This window comes from Callithrix jacchus, chromosome 3 (genome assembly GCF_049354715.1).
Source record: "Callithrix jacchus isolate 240 chromosome 3, calJac240_pri, whole genome shotgun sequence".
Taxonomy (NCBI): Eukaryota; Metazoa; Chordata; class Mammalia; order Primates; family Cebidae; genus Callithrix; species Callithrix jacchus.
This window is the reverse complement of record NC_133504.1, coordinates 93,834,359-93,856,589: the sequence shown is the minus strand read 5'-3', so window position 1 is coordinate 93,856,589 and position 22,231 is coordinate 93,834,359. Positions and strand designations below refer to the sequence as shown.

General features: G+C 33.3%; 1 protein-coding gene and 1 long non-coding RNA gene across 2 annotated transcripts in view; one reads left to right on the top strand and one right to left on the bottom strand.

Annotated features, from left to right (window-relative positions):
* LOC144576518 (uncharacterized) overlaps positions 1-22,231 on the top strand; it is an 803,862-nt gene that overhangs the window by 585,447 nt on the left and 196,184 nt on the right. The gene's annotated exons all lie outside the window — the stretch shown is intronic.
* The window catches only part of TACR3 (tachykinin receptor 3), a 114,203-nt gene that overhangs the window by 41,341 nt on the left and 50,631 nt on the right, over positions 1-22,231 (bottom strand). The window contains exon 3 of the mRNA XM_078367883.1: positions 20,666-20,816. Within this exon, the coding sequence (XP_078224009.1) occupies positions 20,666-20,816 (151 nt within the window). The remainder of the gene's footprint in view (positions 1-20,665; positions 20,817-22,231) is intronic.

Genomic DNA, 22,231 nt, shown 5'->3' with positions numbered 1-22,231 from the left:
GCTAGTTTAACTATGGCATATCAACTTGTGACCACCACTCATCAGTTTTTAATTTCTAATGAGAAACTGTTTATATGAAGAGAATTATTTCATACTTAATCTTCTGCCTTCTAATTTGCATCAGTAACACCTGAAGGACTTGTTGTTTATTCTAATTAATATTTGAGTTTCTATTCCCTTTAGGTATGCAATTACTATTCTCTGTGTTGTTCTCATTTCTTTTAAGATGCTGTTTTTCTTTGCAGATTTAGTATACAAAGCATGTTTGTTCCTTTAGGGTGTTAGCAATAATAATTTTCCTTGTCTGGGTTTGGTACAGCAAGAGGCTTTAGAAATTCCTATTTTAGAGATTTATATAAGGCTGCCACATCTTTCTGGAGAAGGATGAAATAATGAGGCAGAAATAATCTGAAGATAATACCTGGGAATCAAAAGGGATAAAGTAATCACAGTGCATTATTCCACTAGTTCTAAATGTTTTCAAATAAAAGAAGATTAAAGACAGGTTTGAGAGGCATACAAATAATTTTGACAAAGCCGTGAGTTTGGAAATATGTTGAGCAAACTGCATAGGTGTATAGAGATTCATAGCATTTTGGAATTTTCAACTTAAGCAAAGTAGTAGAAGAAAGTCTCTCTGAAATCTTTGTTGAAATGAAATAAAAATAAAAATAGCATTAGAAACATATCCAAAAAGATTTACAGCCTATAATTGAAATTACAGAAATAAAGCATTTGTGTAACATGGTTTATAAGACAAAACATTATTTTTCTATTTGTAATTCCCTCTGACTTGAAGGAGAGTGAAATGTGGGCACATGGAGGATATTTTGTTTTTTAAGTTGGGTAATGGATGTGGGTAAGTATTTGCAAGTTTGGAATCATTTGAATTATAGGAATAGGGCTATAGTTTGAATTATCAGAACAATACTAAATTTGTCTTTAAACATTGTGGATGAATGGTCTTTCTGGATCAGAGAAATGGACCAAGGAGAAGCAGAAAGAAAGGGAAATGTAGAGAGGGAGAAGAAAAGAGAGTAGGAGATTAAAGAAGAAACACACAATTGCTTCAGAACTGACTTCAGAAGAAATGCTGAAAGGAATTTTATGCCATGAGAGACAAATTCTCTTTTTGGACTGCTCTACAAAATCCTCAGTAAGTTTACATTTTTCATTAAGGACATATGAAAAAACTTAAAAAAGTTATATATATGGAAGCTGTTAAAATCTGGTTTGCGTAGATAATGATAAATGAAAACAGCAGATTATTCAGAACTACTAGATGGTATAAAACATGTAAGGACTATGAGGCATTTACAGAGTACTCTCTTGGTGGGAGGCAGGTGTCTGTGCTAGGCACATTAAAACCTTGGTTCCTTGTTATAGAGATTATGTACAGATGAAAAGGGGAAATAATTTTGAAATGAACTGTTTTCTCTAAGGCAAGGATAGACAAAGAGAAGTAAAGATGCCCGGGGAAGTGGAAAATAAACTATCAATTAGGGAAGAAAAACTAAAGTAAGATATTCAAGTCAAGCCAGCAGAAAAATACTTTCCTCAATTTTCTTTCAGCTAAAGAATAAACCTGTTAGAATGACATGGGAGTGGGATGGGGGATGGAATTCTACCATAGTCCTTCATTCGGTAGCACTCTCACTTGCCACGAAACCTGTATCTTCATATCAGAGCAGAATTCCTCCCTGGTGCCAGGAAGCTACCAGAATCTATGAAGTGACTTGGATCAAGGGATCAGTATCTAAAGACTTTTAATAACCTTTGTCTTATCTGCTGAACTGCATCCTCCTAAAATTTCTTTGTTGAAGTCCTAACTCCCAGCACCTTACACTGTGACTGAATTTGAAGATAAGGCCTTTAAAGAGGCAATTCAGGTAAAATGAGATCATATAGTTGGGCTCTAATCCAAAAAAAACTGTGCTTTTATCAGAAGAGATTAGGACACAGACCAGAAGGGAAGACTACATGAAGATACCAGAGGAATAAAGCCTTTTATGAGCCAAGGAGAAAGGCCTCAGGAAAAATCAACCAAGCCTACACCTTGATCTTGGTGACAGTGGAAGAATAAATTTCTATAGTTTAAGCCACCCAGTCTGTGATACTTTGTTACGGCAGCTCTAACAAACTCTCTTTTTTACATTTGCCTCCTTATCACCTCACCATCCTCTAAATCATATGGGACAGATATGAACTGATGTTTATATTGTTATTCAACCTAGGTAGATCCATGTTGAGTCATATACATGTGTAATCTACATAGGTGCTTCTGTGACTGAAATGGCTAATCGAATCTGGTATCTTTTACCAATTACCTCCAGCAGAGAAAGCCTTGTCATATGTCACCCCTAGATTTTAGCTGTCAACCAAAATGACACTAAGACAGAAAAGCCTGTTATTAAGGTGGGCTTTTATTATTTTTTATTTTTTAAGCATTTCTGTGTTTAGGAAAAAGATTTATAGCTGGTGTAACCAGGGCCTGGGGAAGAATGGGAGGCTGTGGGAATCTGTGATAGGCTAGCATATATGCCATGGAGATTTGCAACATTTAAGCCTGCATATACCCCTTGCTATCCATCACTCTGTTAACTACACCTCTCTAGTAATTATTTTACAGGGCCAGATAATTTATATTTGATATCGATAAATATAGTCCTACAAAACATTGAAGTAGTTTTCTCCAGTAGAAAGAAAGCAGTCATTGTGTGTTGTTTTCAGTATAGTATAAGAATAAGGAAATTTGTAATGTTATAATGAATAATCAATGCATGGTATAATTCCTTTGTACTGATTAAAATTTTTAGTTTACTGCATACTATATCAAAAATCTGTATAATAAAAAGGTTCCTATGTATTATTTTATTTGTGGCAGGGCTAAGAAATATTTAATAAATATTTAATGAACTATGGAAACGTCCCAAAAAAGTTTAATTTATTTAGCATTAAGATAAATAGGCCTTACTTTCAGTTCTGAGGGAATTAATAAAGTCCTGAACGTATAAACTTTGTCTAGGAGATTCACCTTATAATCTTTCCTTTGTGTGCTGAGACTAAGAGCTGACTACCATGCTGAAACTTCAGAAGCCTAACATCCAGAATTGACTTTCTCCATTAATAATTCTGACCTTAAGCAAGTCATATCACATGACTGCACATTGTCTCATCCCTATAATGAGAAGATAGTTGATCCACAACTCCATCCATTATGCTAGGCACTGAGAAGATAACAGTGAGTAAAGCACAGCTCTTGTTCAGTATTCTACAATAGAGCCTAGAATTTTCTTGTGATAAAATAGTTTCCTTTGTTTAACCAAGTATCATTTCAATTCAACCTAATTTTAATCTATCTTATTATTTCCTCATTTTTAAAGTCTACTCTAGTAGCTATGCAAACTTATTTTACATGAGGCCTAACTGTAAACTATAGAGTGGTAAATAGTTATTAGATAATATGTTATTATTTACTAAAGTGAATACCCCAAATATTCACAAATCCCCTAGTTAAAACTATTTAAGTATATATTAAAGACTACTCAAGCAAGAGAAAATAGGGAAACCTGGATAACATTTAGAAATGAATGTTAATCTTAGGAGAGGAAAGGGACAATAATGTTTGTGGGAATTTGACTTATCATATAAGACAGAAAACATTGAAACAAATTTTGATAAAAATCTTGTCATTTTACATGGAACCACCCAAATGCCCATCAGTGATAGACTGGATAAAGAAAATGTGACATATATGCACCATGGAATACTATGCAGCCACAAAAATAAATGAGATCATGTCCTTTAAAGGGACATGGATGAAGCTGGAAGCCATCATCCCCAGAAAACTAACACAGGAACAGAAAACCAAACACCACTCGTTCTCACTTATAAGGGAGAGTTGAACATTTAGAACACATGGACACAGGGTAAAGAAAAACACACACCATGGTCTATTGGTGGGTGTGGGTGTGAAGGGAGGAAACTTAGAGGATAGGTCAGTAGATGCCACAAACCATCATGGCACATATACACCTATGTAAAAAGCCTGCACGTTCTGCACATGTATCCCATTTTTTTTAGAAGAAATAAAGAAAAAAAAAAAAGAAATCTTGTCATTATAAAAACTGCAATGAAAGCTAGATGAAAGCTTATTAAGAAAGAATAAATCAATACATTGAAGAGCAAGAACCAACGTATTTCCAGAAAAGAGATTCTGTACAAAAAGGCAGAAGATCATTTTACCATTAAATATAAAATCTAACGGTGGTCTGTAAATATAACCATAAAATTCATAATCAAAGAGGGCAAGGTAACTCTAAGTGAGACGGACAACAGAACTAGAGGGATATAATTTGTAGAAGGAAGAAGAAATTTGTTCTCTTAAAACTTACATATTAGGTACACATTGTAGAAAAGGTTAAAAAGTGTTAGTATGATAATATTATTATATTATTAATTATTTCTCTGACCTCTTTTTGTCCCTTTTTTGCTGACATTAACTACAATGCAGTTCCTAGACCTTAGTGTTAGACTGGGTTCCAAACCAGATTCCTCTGCTTACTGGACACAATGATTTTAAGCAAGTTAAACCCTCTAAGCCTTAGTTACATCACGTTGGCTAAGTATAATAATATCTTTTAGTGTTGAAGACACTACTAAACGAGATAACGTATGTGACTAAAGATGCTTAGCTATGTGGTCTTATTGGAATTAAAAGTAATTTACTCAATAAAGAAACACTGAGCATCTCAAAGAAAATGCATGTAGATCTTGTAATCCTAAGGACAAAATGGATAAAGGAACAGAGTCCCATGGGATAGCTTATTTACTGCAAATTGATTTTTTTATTATTTTTTAAATTTTATTTTATCATAAGTTATTGGAGCACAGGTGGTATTTGGTTACATGAGTAAGTTCTTTAGTGTTTTGTGAGAACCTTGTGCACCCATCCCCCAAGCAGTATACACTGCACCCCGTTTGTTGTTTTTTATCCCTCACCCCACTCCCACTCTTCCCTATAAGTCCCCAAAGTCCATTGCATCATTCTTATGCCTTTGCATCCTCATAGATTAGCTCCCACATATCAGTGAGAACATGCAATATTCGATTTTCCATTCCTGAATTATTTCATGTAGAATGATAGTCTCTAATCTTATCCAGATTATTGTAATTTAAATGAGATTATTTCTAAGAAATAATTAAGAAAATAGCCAGGTGTTTTCTTGAGCCCATTGTCTTAGGGTTTAATTCCTCCATAGGTTTGTTTTATTTGTTCTTTTTTATGACCACAGATATTCCCAATTTTATTTAGTTTGTTTTTTTAAAAAACCGAGTCTTTCAAAATAGAATATGAGTCAGAACCAATCAATCTATCACCATGTGAAATAAGCACCTAGAAATTCATATTCTGCTCACAAAAGGTCAGAAGCTAAAAGATCACACATTGTTATAAATACCAGCTGGTTATAATTATAATGCAAAACTAAATGGGAATATAAGGAGGCAGGTGGCATTAACACTTTTACTTTTTAGAGCACAGAAACAGCTGCATGAACTGTTAGTCATTAATTTATTGTTTTCCCAAAGAATATTTTATTAATCCATGATTAACTAGTAACCTCTAATGAAGAGGATCAACAATATCAATGGAGTTTTCTGCATTGGTGGAAAATCTTTCTTTTACTAAATTAGAAATAAAAAAGTACAAATGAGATTAATGTAAATAGAAGCCAATAGTCTGGCAAAATGATTTTTCTCTGCTCCTCTGAAGTGGCCTCCAGGAGGCTGGGGGAAGAGAAGAGAAATGTTTGCTCACAATACCCAGCAGATGGTGCAGCTATACTAGCTATTATTTTGCCATTTAGAGGGCACGATAGAATGCTGTTCTCCTCATGAACATTTATAATTAGAGTACAGAATGCATTGACAGGAACCTCTACTCATAAAGGACCATCAGTTGTCATCTTCATCAGCATAAATTGTAAAGTACCTCTTGCAGCATATGAACTATTTCACCTTGCTGGATTTTCCTAAACTGAATTCAACTTCTTCAACAATTGCTGGATTTTCACATAGAAATTGCTTTCTATTTTCTGTCAATAGTATCCTCATTTTCCTAAGAAAATTAATTGCTAACAATTAATCTTAAAACAGATTTTTTTCACTTGCAATCTCTCAGTATTCACAGCTAACAAGTCACCCAACTCTGGTGATTATTTTCAAAGGTTTTTACATTTACCCCTTTCCATTTCACCTTTAGTTTCTTTAGCTTCAAATTCCTCATTTACGCATCTCTCAATGCACCTTTTCTATCTAATCCAGAGTATTATTGGGAGTGTAAAATAAAATAATGTGTAGGCTGTGCTATAAAAGGTTTTAGAGTTGGGAATTTTTTTAATCAAAGATTCTGAGCTAGTTTCACTCTCCATTATGGCTTGCTTGCTTCACCATTTGGTGCACTGGGTCTGTGCATACAAATATATTACATACATTATACATGTACACATATATGCATATTTATATGAATAATGGAGACAAAACTACCACATATAAATATTACATTGTATAATTTAATATTCTAAGTGTCAACATTTTATCTCCCTCTAGATAAAACATTTGCCTAAATGTAGATCAGAACACATGTATTCTTTCTTTCTCCCTACTAGATAGGGCCAAGGGTAGAAGAGGCAGGAATGAAGTGGAGCAATGACTGAGACTGAAGAGAAGGAAGTGTAGGGACTGGAGTCTTATCAATTGAAAGAAAAACTTTCATTTTTTAGTGGAGAAATCTCCATGCTAAACTGAACTTAGGTGTGCATCTTCTCACTCCTACCCCTGCGCAAAGCATAACTTGCAGACAACTCAAAGCCTAATTATGAAGGATTATTCTAAGCCTTCCCACACTTAATATAAAGTGGGTTGCTTTGGTGACTTGTATAAGGTCAATGGTGTGAGGGAAAACTATGACTCTAACCAAAATCAAGTTCATGGAACCCACTAAGAATGTTTTGTGAGCTTAGGCCACTAATATTTATCACTTGAAATATAAACCCTTTTATAAGATTTAAATAAAATCACTTGTGCACAATGCCTGGTACACATAAGATGTTAAGTAAATATTTGATGAATCAAAAACATTGATGTTTATAATTGGAAGAGAACTTAGAGGTAGTTCTGTCTTACTATTTTATGAATAAGCTAATTAGCCTAGAGAAAAATGCTGATTCTAACAAAATATTACTGAATTGTAGTACCAGTCTAGCAACCAGCAGTCCTGAATTTGTTCCGTTTTCATTGTGTTATAAACCTTTTCTTTGCTTTGTATCATCTCTCTAATTCCTAACACAATCTCTCTTTCTCTTTCTCCCCTCCCTTTTCCTTCTTCATGTCTTATATGCTCACACAAACCTTTGTGCTCATTTGGCTTAAGAATCCAGATTTTCTTAAAAGAGACAGTTAAATTTATATGTGTTAACTAAGATTTAACAATAACAATGTATTTATTCTAGAGCTGTTTTCATGGCAATAAAACCATTAATTACTCTCAGAATGCTTTAGGGTTAATTAAGGAGAATTTGGTAAGGGGTTTTATGTATTGTTTTAATTTAGTATGTAAAAAAGGAGCTGTAGAATGCTAGAAAACAAACTTATCTGAACTAAAAGAAACACAAAATAGTATATATTGAGCTGATTTGCAATTTTTAATCAATCGAAACACAGATTTTACCTAAGTGCATCTCACTTTGGTAAGTACATGTAGTCACAGCTTACTCTTAAATTCTTTTCTGAGAATTAATTTTAAGTTGACTCTGGTACTTATGAATTTTGATTGCCAATACTGGAAAATATTCTCTCTTTAGAAATAACGTTACATATTTTGGTTGGTTTATCAAACAAAAGCCTTTTATCTCAGAATATGTAAATAATACAATAATATAATTCAATGGTACTGGTAAATAAATAAATAAATACTTTATCTTATTTGTTGTTTCCTCCTTGAATAAAATACAGAAATAATCAGTATAATGCAGAGATAAAGAACACATTCTCTAGAATCATACTTTCTGGTTCAAATCTTGACTCTATCATTAAGTAAAATAGGCAAGTCACTCAACCGTCCTAATTAATTCTTCATCTGTAAAATGAAAATAACAGTGATGTCTTTCTTATGTAATTGTAAGGATTCAATGGCTAGTCTATCTAAACAACCTAAATAAGGTGTCTGGTACATAATAAGCACCAATCAATGCTAGTTGTGTTTCTAGACCTATCATAACATTATTCTTTTTATTGATAATCATAATTAGGTTTATATTTGTTTCATGAATAGAGAAAAGTAAGTGCAAATTGGATTTGCACATTTATGAGCATAAGGCACCAGACACCTTTACATATATATTATCTGGAATAACCCTCATCAAAAAAATTGCAAGAAAAATATTACTTTAATATTTTATAAATAAGAAAATGGAGGGTGAGCTATCAAGATGTAAAAACCAGAAACTGACATTGAAAGAATCCAACCACGCTGTCTGACTGTGTAGTTTATGCTTTTCCCATTATAAGATATTGCAGAAATGTATTTATATGTGCTGTTGCATATAATATCAGAAATGCAAGAAATTTAAAAAGGCTTTATTTTTGGCAAAGGAAATCTTACTTGTGGACAATTTGGTTGAAATAATGCTAACCTTGTAAGAATCAAGAAAAGAGAAAAATGCACTTCCCTAATGATTAGTAATGTAGAGAGTTTTTTCACATACTTTTTGGCCATTTATATACTTTCTTTTGAGAAATGTCTAGTTCTTTTGCCCATTTTAATATCAAGTTAATTATTTTCTGGCTGTTGAATTGTTTGAGTTCCTTATGTATTTTGTTCCTTATGCAAATATTTTCTCCTAATTCATTGGTTGTATTGTTACTGTATTGCAAGCTTGTCCAACTCATGGTCCACAGGCTACATGTGGCCCAGGATGGCTTTGAAAGTGGCCCAACACAAATTAATACACTTTTGTAAAACATTACAAGTTTTTCTTGTGATTTTTTTCTTTTAGCTCATCAGCTATTGTTAGTGTTAGTATATTTTATGTGCAGCCCAAGACAATTCTTTTTCTTCCAATGTGGCACAGGGAAGCCAAAAGATTGGACACCCCTGCTCTATCGATTGTTTTCTTTGCTGTGCAGAAGCTTTTTAGTTTGATGCAATCTTGTTTGTCTATTTATGCTTTTGTTGACTGTGCTTTGATGTCAAACCCAAAAAATCATTATTCAGACAAATATCATTAAGCTTCTCTCCAGTGTTTTCTTCTAGTTGTTTTATAGTTTCAAGGCTTACATTTACATTTTTAATCCATTTTGAGTTGATTTTTATATACTATGAGATAAGCATCCAATTTTATTCATCTGTATGCGGATATCCAAGGTAGTTTTCTAATATATTTTAAAATAAGATAGTGTGATGCCTTTAGATTGTTCTTTTGATATATGAAAAATGTTCAACCTTACTAATCACAAGGGAAATGGAAATAAAACCATGACGATATATTACCCCACACCTGCTAGAATGGCTATTAAAAAAAATGGAAGATAAACATTGGCAAGAATGTTTCCTTATACACTGTTGTTGGGAATGTAAATTAGTACAGCTATTGTGTAAAATAGTATGAAGTTTACTCAGAAAGCTAAAAATTAAACAACTATGATATGATTCAGCAACCTCACTTCTGTATATATACCAAAGGAATTGAAATCAGTATATTAAAAGATATCTGCAATCCCCAGTTTATTGCAACATTATTCACAATAGCTAAGATATTTAATCAACCTATATATACATCAGTGGATGAGCGGATAAAAAATGTTGCATATATCCATAATGGAGTACTATACAGCCTTTAAAAAGAAGGAAATTCTATCATTTGCAATAACATAGATGAACCTGAAGGACATTATGCTAAGTTATATAAGCCAGGCAAGGAAGCGCAAATACTACATAATCTCACTTATATGTGTAATCTAAAAATGTCAAACTTTTAGAAGCAGAGAGTAAAATGGTGTTTATCAGAGGTGATGCTGAGAGGGAATGGAAGATCAACATCAAAGGGTACAAAGTTTAGACCAGTGATATAATAAGTTTTCAAGGTCTATTGAACAGCATGATGACTATAGTTAATAATAATGTATTGTATATTTTGAAATTGCTAAGAGAATAAATTTCAAATGTTCTCAAAACAAAATGATAAATATGTGAGGTGATGGATATATTAATTAGCTTGATTCAATCATTCCAAAACATGTATATATATATATTTATATACATAAACATATATAATCACATTATAGCTCATAAGTGTATAAAATTATTGTCATTTTTAAAAAGGAATCAAGAATATAATTATTTTTCAATTATGAAATGAATAAAAATAGAAAAAATGTTACTTTTTTAATTGACAAATTATCATTATTTGTCAATTATGAAAAGGAAACATCAAATAAATACTAAAGAAAATGTGGTATATTCTCAAGAGAATATTGGTCAGCCATAAAAAAGAATGAAATTCTGTCATTTGCAACAACATAGGTGGAACTGGAGGACATTATGCTAAGTGAAATAAGCCAGATACAGACAAATATTGCATATACTCACTCATATGTGGGAGCTATAAAAAAATCGATCTCATAGTGGTACAGAGTTGAACAGTGATTACCAGAGACTGAGAGGGATAGAGTGGAGGGTGGTTAAGGAGAGGTTGGTTAATGGATACATGCAAATAGGTAGATATAAGGAGTAATTTCCAGTGTTTAATAACAGTAGGGTGGCTAGGTTAAAATATGCCACAATATTTTATGACATATTTTTAAATTGCTGTAAGAAAGATTTGGAATTCTCCCAACACAAAGGAATAATAATTTTTGTGCTGATAGATATATTAATTACCCTGATTAGATTACTATGCATTGTGTGCATGTATCAAAATATCACGTGTCCCCAAAATATGTACAATAATTATGTATCAGTACAAAATTTCAAAAAGTGAATTTCTAAGTTTGTTAAAATTTATTGGTGACTTTCTGATTGTATTCATGTCTTACTACATTATCACAATATACGAAAGTAAATTCTGGTTGTGTAATAATTACTGGATTTTCTTTATAGTTTTTATGACGTTTTAGAGCTGTGCTGACCAATATGATAGCCACTTTTACATGTGGCTATTTAAATGTAAGCTGACATAACTAGAAAAAAATAAAGTAAAATGAAATAAACTTAGTCCTTTGATTGTGGTAGCTATACTTCAAGTGTTAAATAGCTACATGTGGCTAGTGGCTACTGTGTTGAATAGTTCAGATATGGAACATTTCTATCATTGAAAAACTTTTTATTGTTCAACACTGTTGTAGAGTAAATAAGGATATAGAATGAAATGATAAGTGGGAAATTTCAGCAGGGAAGAGAGAGAGAGAGGCCTAAGGGTAGCCACCAATTCATTACAGTTCAAAGTAGTAGAAATAACAGTTGTTTTGCATTCAGTAAGACTGAACTCCACTTGCACAATTACTACCTGTCAGTGTGGGCAACGTTCACTTTCCTAGAGCTTCAGTTTCTTGATTTGTTAAGTGAAGGATAACAATTTCTACCAGGCCTCACTCCCAGGGTTTTTGTGAAGATGAGTACAACAATATATGTCAAAGCTCTATATAATGATTGCATAAAATCTGTAATAATTGATATCCTTCTCAATTGTGTGTACCTGTATGTTTCCTGAAGTACTGATAATGATGGCAATTGTTATAGATTTCATATGCTGAGCTTCATTTTTCTGTTAGATATTCATAATGCCTGAAACTGATTCCATCTCTCCTGAATTTGTACTTGCAGAATAAGCAGTATTAACAGATAATTCATAGAGAAACTATTTAAAATGATTGCCAAGCACTGAAAGGCTTTAGATATTTCCTCCTAAATGTTTATCTTTTCTTATCTTTTTAAAAAGAAATAATTTCCGCTTCTCCAGTATTACTGGAAAACCACAAAAAAACACATACAAACTTTTCTAGGCTTTTCAAAGTGTTTCAAATTTACTGCCACACATAGAGAGATGGAAGAATATTTCATCAAATAATTTAAAGCATGTGGTACTGGCAATCAATGTACGGCTCAGATGTAGAGGCTCTCCTGAATGCAAGTTGTAGCATGTGGTGGGGTAGATGAAGTTACTAGAATGGGCAAAGAGCTATTCATTCTCTTTAAGCTTCACTGTTTCAATTAGAAACACTAGTTGAATTGTATATGTGGTAGTATTATACAAGCCCATCAGAAGTTTCAGGTGTTTTCTGACCTTTTTCATTTTTAGCTATTTTTCTTTTAAGACAGCAACTCTTTTAAAGAACCAATGTGAGCATTTTCATCATACACTGCTGGGTTAAAATACTTACATAATTTCAGAATGTATAAGATAGATATAGTTTAATGGTATTCATTGACCCATCAGTCAAAATAAAACTTTTCTCAAAATATCAGAATGAAAAATAATTGGTAAATAATAATGAATTTCTATATAAAATTCTTACAGTATTTTTTTTCTTTTTTGGGAAGATATTTCATAATACATAACAGAAATTAAAAAATTTTTTTCTAGTTCTTGACTTTAATTTCTCTAGAAAACTTACTATTAAAATGTTAGTTTTATACCAAGAATATAACATCCCTTTAAGAAACAAAGTAGAATATATTAGTTTTTAAAAGGAGATATTATGATTTTATGATGAATAATAAAATTAATAACAATAATGATACTATTATGATAAATTATTGGGGAAAGATACATGAAAGTAAGTGGAAATGTGTCCTGAGAATGTAGAAATAAGAGAGGGACACAAAAATAGGTAAATCACAACTGTATTACATATGTGCTTGTATTGATCACTAAGCCAGGTAGTAAAGGAAAACAACTGTTAAGCAGAAGTTAGATTACTACCATAAAATATGATGTAAATATTACAACACAGAGAAAGAAATGTGCTGTCAAATTCTTGGTTTGACTTGCTATAATGGATATTCTCTAAGAGCAAGAGATTTAGTTTAAAGCCTAAATCCGAGAATGGAAACATGGAAAATTACTCCATTTCCTCTGTGGTTGGTGCTGCTGTTGTCGCTATGGTGAAATGTAGCCACAGAAAATTCGACATTTCTATTTCTTGTTACAATCAATGCACAGAAAACCACAGGAAACCTTAGGACACTTAGAAACTGATTTTATCTTTTAATGTAATTATCTTGACTATCAATCTTGATGAAATCTACAGCCATCTGAACAAATTCTTAATTAACAGAAAAAAAAAGGAGAATCAGACATTAATATCAATGTCTGCATCCAATTTGAGATTCTTCATATTGGAAAAGACAGAATGGTACCAGAAAAGGCAAATATCCACATTGAACTAAGTGCTTCCTGTCTAAGATACAGTGCTAGGAACTAGAACCAAAATTTTAATTTCAAAAGGTCCCTACCTACAACCTTCTTTAAACCTCCACAATTTTCAGTAAACAAGTCATAATGAAGTTAAATACATGTGACCAAGATTACTCTCAGAGAGGGCAAGAACTGGAATACAAGGATCTTTCACATCCAAGACCTTGTTCTTTCTAGTTAGCCTTGGGGCCAAGGCACTGCATGCACACCCTGTCATACACATGGCATCGAGCTCTTAGCTTTCCTGGTTCCTAATTCAGTAATCTAATAGTCTGTTTCTATCCATAGAGTTACTTTCATGACCAAGAATTGATATTTTTGGTATTGATCAAATTTGAGCATGCTAGTATTGACGGCAAAGCTTTACAGCATGTCCTTAGAACCCTTCCTTCAGGTGGAGATAATTCTCTTCATCAACACATGTGGAGGGTCGGCATTGAATCAATATTAACGCAACTTGAAACCAGCTCATTTTTCTTTACCTGATTCACAAGGCTAACAGAAGACTAGAAAACAGCTTTCCTGAATTCCACACAGACTTTGTCTATTGCATTTCCATAGTAGGAATTTGTAATAAATAACCTTTGATGAATGAAGGTGGATCTGATATAGTATAACTATTCACATTGTTTCCATTCTCTATATGGACATGATTTCTTTTTTCTTATTGATACATTTTATAATTATAATCATTTAAATACTATGTTTTATGTCCAATTAATATAGCTGTTAATTAGTATAATTTATTCATTCTCCATCTTGCTAATTAATCATTGGCCTTGTAGCATTTATGTTGCACAAGGCCAATGTTGTAGATAGTTGCTCCAAGATGCCAGTAGAGATTCATCTGTGTCCCTCACACTTATATTTTGGGATGTATTTTATCATTGCCAAGGATTTTAAAAATTTTTATAGGAGAATGTCACTACATTCTGTTTCAACCCTAGATGGAAAGAAATAAGTAGTCTTTATTTATAAAAATACTATGTAGAAGAGATGGATAGCAAATCTTTTCTGTTTCCAAAGTGAATGAGTTCAAATTGTAGTCATATGGATTTAGTGAGCTATAAATAAGATGCGAATTCTAAGAAGCATTACAAATGACTTCGAGAAAATATCTATAGTTTTCTTAGGAAACAGTATGATATTGGCAAGACTAAGAAAAAGAGTATATTTAATTTCTTTTACCAAACATTCTAAATATGAAATCTGTTAGCTCTTCTACTCATTTCCTTCATATACAGTCTTTGATTTTAGTACAGAATAGGAGCAAGGCAAGGGATTCATGAAATTTTAGAGTCTTATCAGAGCTCTCATTCTAGAATAGATTTTTAAAACTGCAAGTGTATTTTATGTCAGTTTGTGAGTTTAACACTAGCTATTTAAAATTTGACTTTTCATATGCAAATCCATGGTCTATTAAATAAAGACAGAAGTTTTAAATTTTGTTGTATAATTGTTGTAATTTTAAATAGATAGTTTCAATAGTGATTTTCACACATGGCATTGTAGCCAAAGTTTTAATAGGTAGCCAAAATCCTTGATTATCTACTAATAAGTAGAATAAAGTTTACAAGGATCACTTTCCTTTTCTAGATACTAAATTATTCTCAAATTGGAATGTAAGCATTAATATAATGTGCTCAGTAAACAGGATAATGTTAAGAAAGCATTTTCTTAAAATGTATACAAGTATCATAATTTCAATTTCCAACTTGCATATCATAGTAATGTATTGAATAGTATACTTTTCTTGAATGAGAGCTTTGGGAAGATTAATAACCAATTACCATTAAAAAAATAGAACTAAACTTAGCCCAGGCTTTGAGGATTGTGTGACAATTGATATCCTATATTTTGAAATTAGTCGAATATACTTTAAAGTATAGGGATTCTTAAGTTAAATACTTTGCTACATTTAAGAGACACATTGTTGTTTCAATAGACACGCTTAAAGCCAATGGTACTTAACATACAGAATTGTAAAACTCAAAACAATTACTATAAATTAAGGATGATTTTGGTTGTGTTATGAGGTATATAAGGTGCTATGAATTGTAAAATACATGAGAAAGAGTTTTATTAGTACATTGCTAGTATTTTTTTTTTTCTTATAAAAGACTAGTTCTATACATGTGATTTAAATCTTGGTACAATTTTATAGATTAACTCCTAGATTAAGCTCATTGGAGCCAAAGAATTTTAATACTGATTTTCAGGTTCAACACTCTAATTTTAATGGTCAAGGACTCTTTGCTCAGTTCAGTGTCCTGGATCATTTACCCAATGTTTTCATGTGGTAGTTTCATAGTTTCAGGTCTTAGATTTAAGCTTTTAATCCATTTAGATTTGATTTTTTTTATATATTACATAACCCCTTTGAGGCTATTTTCGAGATGCTGTAGGTGTTCTTTACTGCTTTTTATTCTTTTTTTTTTTTGTTTCTTCTTACTGTGCATTTTCAAATAGCCTGCCTTCAAGCTCACCAATTATTTCTTCTGTTTGATGAATTCTGCTACTAATGCGTTCCTCAGTATATAAATTGCATTTTTCAACTCCAGAAACTTTTGTTGATTCTTTTTAATTATTTCATTCTCTTTGTTAAATTTGTCTGATGTAAGTCTGAATTCCTTCTTTGTGTTATCTTGAATTTCTTTGAGTTTTCTCAAAACTACAATTTGGAATTCTCTGTCTGAAAGGTCCATTATCTTTGTTTCTCCAAAATTGGTCCTTGGTGTCTGATTTAGTTCATTGCATGAGGTCATGTTTTCCTGGATGGTCTTGACGCTCATGGATGTTTGTCTGTGTCTGGACATTGAAGAGTTTGTAATTTATTGTAGTCTTCAGAGTCTAGGCCCATTTGGACCCAGACTTCTTGGGAAGGCTTTCTACATATTCAAAAGAACTTGGGTGTTGTGATCTAAGCCATATCTGTATTAAGGGGCACCCTACACCAAGTAAGGCTGTGGTTCTTGCAGACTCACAGAGGTACTTCCTTGTTAATCTTGGATAAGATCCAGAGGAATTCTCTGAATTTCCAGACAGAGACTCTTGTTCTCTACCTTCACTTTCTTCCAAACATATCCTGTTTTATGTTCTGAGTCACCTGGAGCTGTGGGTGGGGTGACACAAGTAGCCTGTGGCCACCGCCACTGGGACTGCACTGGGTCACACATAAAGCAAACACAGCACTGGGGTTCACCCAATACCTGGCTACTGTCTATACTTGCAGGCTGGCATACTTCAATGAGCAGGTGGTGAAGCCAGCCAGGCTATGTCCTTTCCTTCAGGGTGGTAAGTTCTCCAAGGTAGGTCCAGAGGTGTCCTGGTGGGTCCAGAGTTCTCCCTAGGTGGGTCCAGAGGTGCTGTGTGGGAGTCAGAGACTAGAGTCAAAAACCTTAGAAGTCTACCTTGTATTCTATTGTACTGTGGCTGAGCTGGCATTCAAACCACAAGAAACAGTTATTTTCCCTCTTTTCTCTTCATTCCAAAGGCAGAGGTCCCTCACCCTGTGGCCACCACTGCCACAGGCCTATAGGAAATACTGCCAGACTACTACCTATGTTCACTTGAGACCCTGGGTGTCTTAAGTCAGCTTGCGGTGAATGCTGCCTGGACTGGGATTCAGCCTTCAGGGCACTGGGCTCCCATCTGGTCCAGAATAGGTCCAAAAATGTCCAAGCATCAAGGCCTGGAATCAGAGATCCTAAAAGCCTACTTTGTGCTGTATTTCCTTGTGGCTGAGCTGGTACTTAACATGGAAGACAAAGTCCCTTTACTTTTCCCTTAGCTTTTCTCAAGCAGAAAGTGTTTTTCCCTGTAGCCACTGCAGCTGGGAATGTGCTGGGTCTCACCTGAAGCTAGAAAGTCTCAGGCTCAACCAAGGCCCACGGTATTCTACCTGGGTATTGCCACTGGTTATTCAAGCTTTCAAGGGCTTTTTAGTCAGTGGTGATGGGTCTTGCTGTGACTGGATCCTTCTCTTCAAGGCAGTGGGTTCCCTTCTGGTCCAGGTTGTGTCTAGAAATGTCCTGGAGCTAGGTCCTGGAAAGGGAGCCTCATAACTCTGACTGGTGCCCTATCTTATTATGGCTGAGCTGGTATCCAAGATGCAAAACAAAGTCTTCTTTACTCTTTCTTTTCCTTTCCCAAGTGGAAGGAGGCAGTCCCTTTTGAACCCATGAGCTGTGCTGCCAGGGGTTGTGGTGAGGTGGTACATACACTCCCTTAGTCAGCCACGCTGATTTCTCAGTAGGTTTTGCATCACCCAGGTCCACTGCTTGTAAGCCCAGCACAGCACTGTGACTCATGTAGGAGTTGCAGTCCTTGTGGCCTATACTGCATTTAAGGTTTATTTAGAGCCTCAGAGGATTTTAGCTCACTGCGGTGAGGCATAGAGGAAGTCAACTTCTGACTCCTAGGATAGGGAACTTCCCTCTGGCTTGGACTAGATTAAATATTCCCTTTATGCACAGGCATCAGCGGGATTTGGGCCAGTTTTGCTTTCTGCTGTGATAGGGCAGCATGGAGTTCAATGCAATGTCTCACAGTTGCTGTGCTCTCTTTTCCAAGGGTACAAATTCTTACTGCATGCCACATGGCTGCTGCTGGGGATGGGATGGGGGTCTCCATGGCAATGCAAGAATGTCTTTCCTACACTATTCAGTGCCTCTTTCAGCTAGATGAAGTTAAAATCAGATATGGTAAGAGCTTTCCAGATTTTTGTTTCATATGAAATGATTATTTTTCTGTGTAGATAATTGTTATATTGGTGTCCTTCTGGGGTGATAATCAGTGAAGGCTTCTATTTGACCATGCTGTTCCACCTTGTGTAGTTTTTTATTATGAAGAGACTGGCTCACAGTAGTATATAGAATTGTTTTTCCCAATAGTCATGATTAGTTTGCACTCATGTAGCCAATGCTTTTTTTTTTAATATCTCATGTCCAGTCTGTAATATCAAAGGTATATTCTCTAGGAGACAACCTGTGAATAAATGGCCCATCCAGGGTAGAACTTCTGTGTTTTAAGTAATCATGTGAAAAATACAAAACTAGCATGATTACTAGTAATAGCAGTATTCTAAGCCATTCCAGAGCAGTATTTTAATTTTAGATAAAGAGAAAGAAATTAAGAGAAGAGCTAGCTATATTTTAAAATTTTATTAATTTGAACAATGAGTGTTAGTACCTAGATACCAATGGTCATACCAATAACTGTAAAATAAATTCAAGGACAAAGAGATTTATTATGAGAAGTCCATGACATAAAGACCCATTTTGCATTATTTCAGCCTGGAACACAAACCTAGACAAAGACACATGAACTGGAAACTTAAAATGTCTTACTTTTAAAAAATATTCTAGAAGGGTCACACTCCCAGTTTGAGTTAATATTTCTACTTTGAAATTGTGGAGTAATGAAATCAAAAGGCAATGTTTTGCCTCTTAACAGTTGTTTAGAGGCAAAGTTAAAAAAGAAATCCTCTTGCATTTTGTTCCCTCTGGGACTCTGAGTTCAAAAATAAAAGGAATACTCAGGTTAAATTTTTATTTCTTCCAAGAAAAATATTACATGCATATGAAGAAAAACTGTAATCTACAATTACTGGGTTCATTTTAATTTGTCTAAGAGTGCACAGTGAAATGTTTAAAAAAATCTAAACTAATATGAAAGAAATAAATGACAGAAACTAAGCAGGTATTATAGAGAAATTATTCTGAAATACACAGAACGTAACGTCAGTTATTTACTGTGTTGATACCTAAGACATAGCTGTAAGAAATTATCCCAAGAAAAGAGTATCTTTCAACATGAGCAAGATGTTAGATGAGGAGGGTTGAAATTACAAAGGGGAGAGAGATACTGTTCATGTAAGAGGGCCATGTTTTTGAAGCTCTCCTCACTTTAGGTTTCCTTTGTAGGTGCCAGAGGCCATTTGGTTGTTTGTACACATTATTTTTAAGAAAAGCTTTTTGAAAGAAAAATAAAATGGAATTACATATACAGTAGATAAATTTTTGTACAAACTGAAATGAGTAAACTGATCTGGAAAAGCTCATTCTTTTTGTTTTCAAATACTAGAAATCATGGTAAATATTAACCGTATGTAGATGTGGCCTAGTATTGTCAGTATTAGAGAATAAGCACTATTGAAATGGAATCTATTTAGTACACTGCATTTTTAAAACCTGAATGATCATTGTTAAGTGAGTTTTTTGTAGCTAAGTATTTTTAAGATTGTTGAGTGATTTTTAAAGGAAATGTCCATGTGTTGCTAGCAGTACTATGTGAGTAGTCATAAATGGAACAAATAATAATGATTGGCATAATCAGTGTGACTCATTTATATTTGATAAAAACCTCTCCAAGATGCATTAGGCACACACCAACTGTGGAAAAAGGACTGAATGTGATTCCTTTTAACTTCACAAATTTATGAAAATTCTAACTTATTTAGTTGCAAAATGGTAGTAGAAAAAATCATAATAAAAATAATTACAGTAAAATATAGACATAGTATTTGTTAGCTTCACGTAAATTGGTCAGAAACAGCCTTTTTTGTGTCACTCAATAAATTACAGAATAGTATTAATATAATCCTCATCCTTTAATTGCACACATATATAAAATGTCTTATCGGGGAAAGAACACACAGAGAAAGCAAGAGAAGAATAAAGAGAGACAAGAGGGGTTGGAGGAAAGGTAGATATATGTTGGAAAATTATTGCACTTTCTAGAAGAGATATCATTTCTGGGACAAAAGAAGCTTTGAGTGGATTATAGAACATATCAGAGGCATTCTTTTCAATAAAGGACAAAGAAAGGTAGATTTGCAAAAATACAATCAACTGAAATAGTGAAATTCAGTGAAATGTCAGCAATTTCAGCAGAGTAATTAAGAATACTTTACAAAAAAAAGCTAATTTTTAAGAAATCATTCTGTAAATCATTTAAGAAATCAAATAGTTACTTCTGTAAAGAAGTAACTATTCTATAACAAACTGATAAAGTATGTGGACAGTAGGTTATACAAAACCCTAAGAAAAAAAGAAAAAAAATTAAACAAAACATTAAAGAGTAGGAGTAAAGCATCAGATCTTATCATATTAACATGCCATGACTAGATTGTTTTTCTTTCTGGTATACCATACCTATACAAACGCTAGGCAAACAACATGGAACAGTACCTTTCTTTTGGCCTTTAGCTGCTCATGATACTTGTCACAGGTATCTCCTGGGATTTCTCCGCCCCAGAGAGTAATTCCAACAATGGTGTATGTGATACCCATGATGAGCAATGGGAAACAGTACACCAGTATAATGACGACAACATGGTAACTACAATTAATAAGAAAAACACATGCTGAAGAACTTTTTGGAAAGAAATACTAGGGACTGAATTTGCTCAGCTTTAAATAATAATTAAAACCTCCAAGAATTATCTCTACATTGTCTTTATACGTTCATCTCACAATTCCATCAAAATATCATGCTATTGTCACTTGTATTTATGTTTCAAATTCTGCCAGTTGATGTTTGTCAATGTTTACTTGATATATGAAAACTATAGTTGAGTTGAAGGGGCTCAGTTAAACATGTGTTCTCCTTGTCTAGATGTTCAGGATGAAAGACTTTCTACTGCTTTGTAGTCTGCTTGGTAATTGTTGAGCTAAACTAATTAAATGCATAATTGGAGGAAAGGGAAGGGATGGAATAAACAAGTCAACTGGCATATATTTTCTCCTATGTAGGATTGTCTTCTATACCCCTGCAACATCAGACATATACAAATTGATTTTGATTCAAATGGAGGGAAGAAAGTAAGTAGATACTCTGAGCCATAATGAATCCACAAGTTACTACAATTTTTAAAAAAATCGGGTAAGGACATTTGCATGTAATTTTCCAAAGTCGTGGTGCATTTGATTGCATTGTTAACTTGCTAAAAAATATTGACATAGTAGTCACATAAAAAGTATGCTGCTGTAAATTATCAAATTAAATTCTGGTATTTAGTAGCTTTTGATCAAAATTATAAGAACACAGAGAGAAAAAGGAGAGGAAGCCATACTATAATAGCTCAAATACAATTTCACAAACTTTTTTGTTGTTTTCATTGTCTTGGAAGGCTTTAAAGTAATTAAAAAGTTTGTTATAACAGTCTTATCCATACCAGTGTGCTTTTTAAAAGTGAATCTTAAATATCCTTGCCTTTCTGTTTCTTAGTAGATTACTAAGTATTGATTTAAAGTCAGTGAGGAAGCAATTCAGTCAACAAATAATTTGAAGATGATAACATCATACAATTCCTATGTATTAATAATAATGAATAGAGTATAGTACTCAGTTTACATGAGCTGTCTGATTTCCTAAAATAAGTGCTTCCTAACATTTTGATTCAAAAATCTGAACTTTGCATAGAGCAAAAGTAGATAAAATGACTGCTTTAAAAGACAACCATTATTTGAATCATTTGTTATTTTTAAAGGGAAAAATGATCAGCAAAATGGAAAAATAAGCATTTTATTGAAATTAAATTTTAATGATTAGAATTTAAAAATAAAATGCAACCAGGTACACAATTACATTACTATTGCTTTTTGCTTTATTTAAGGTGGGTTTAAAATATGAACCAAATTTTCCCGTATATTATAGCATTTTTATTTCCTTTTCAATCTAATGTTCGGGTTTTTAAATTCTTTTTGCTTGTCTAGAGACAAGTAGAAGAACACAAACCAAATCAAACCAAAATA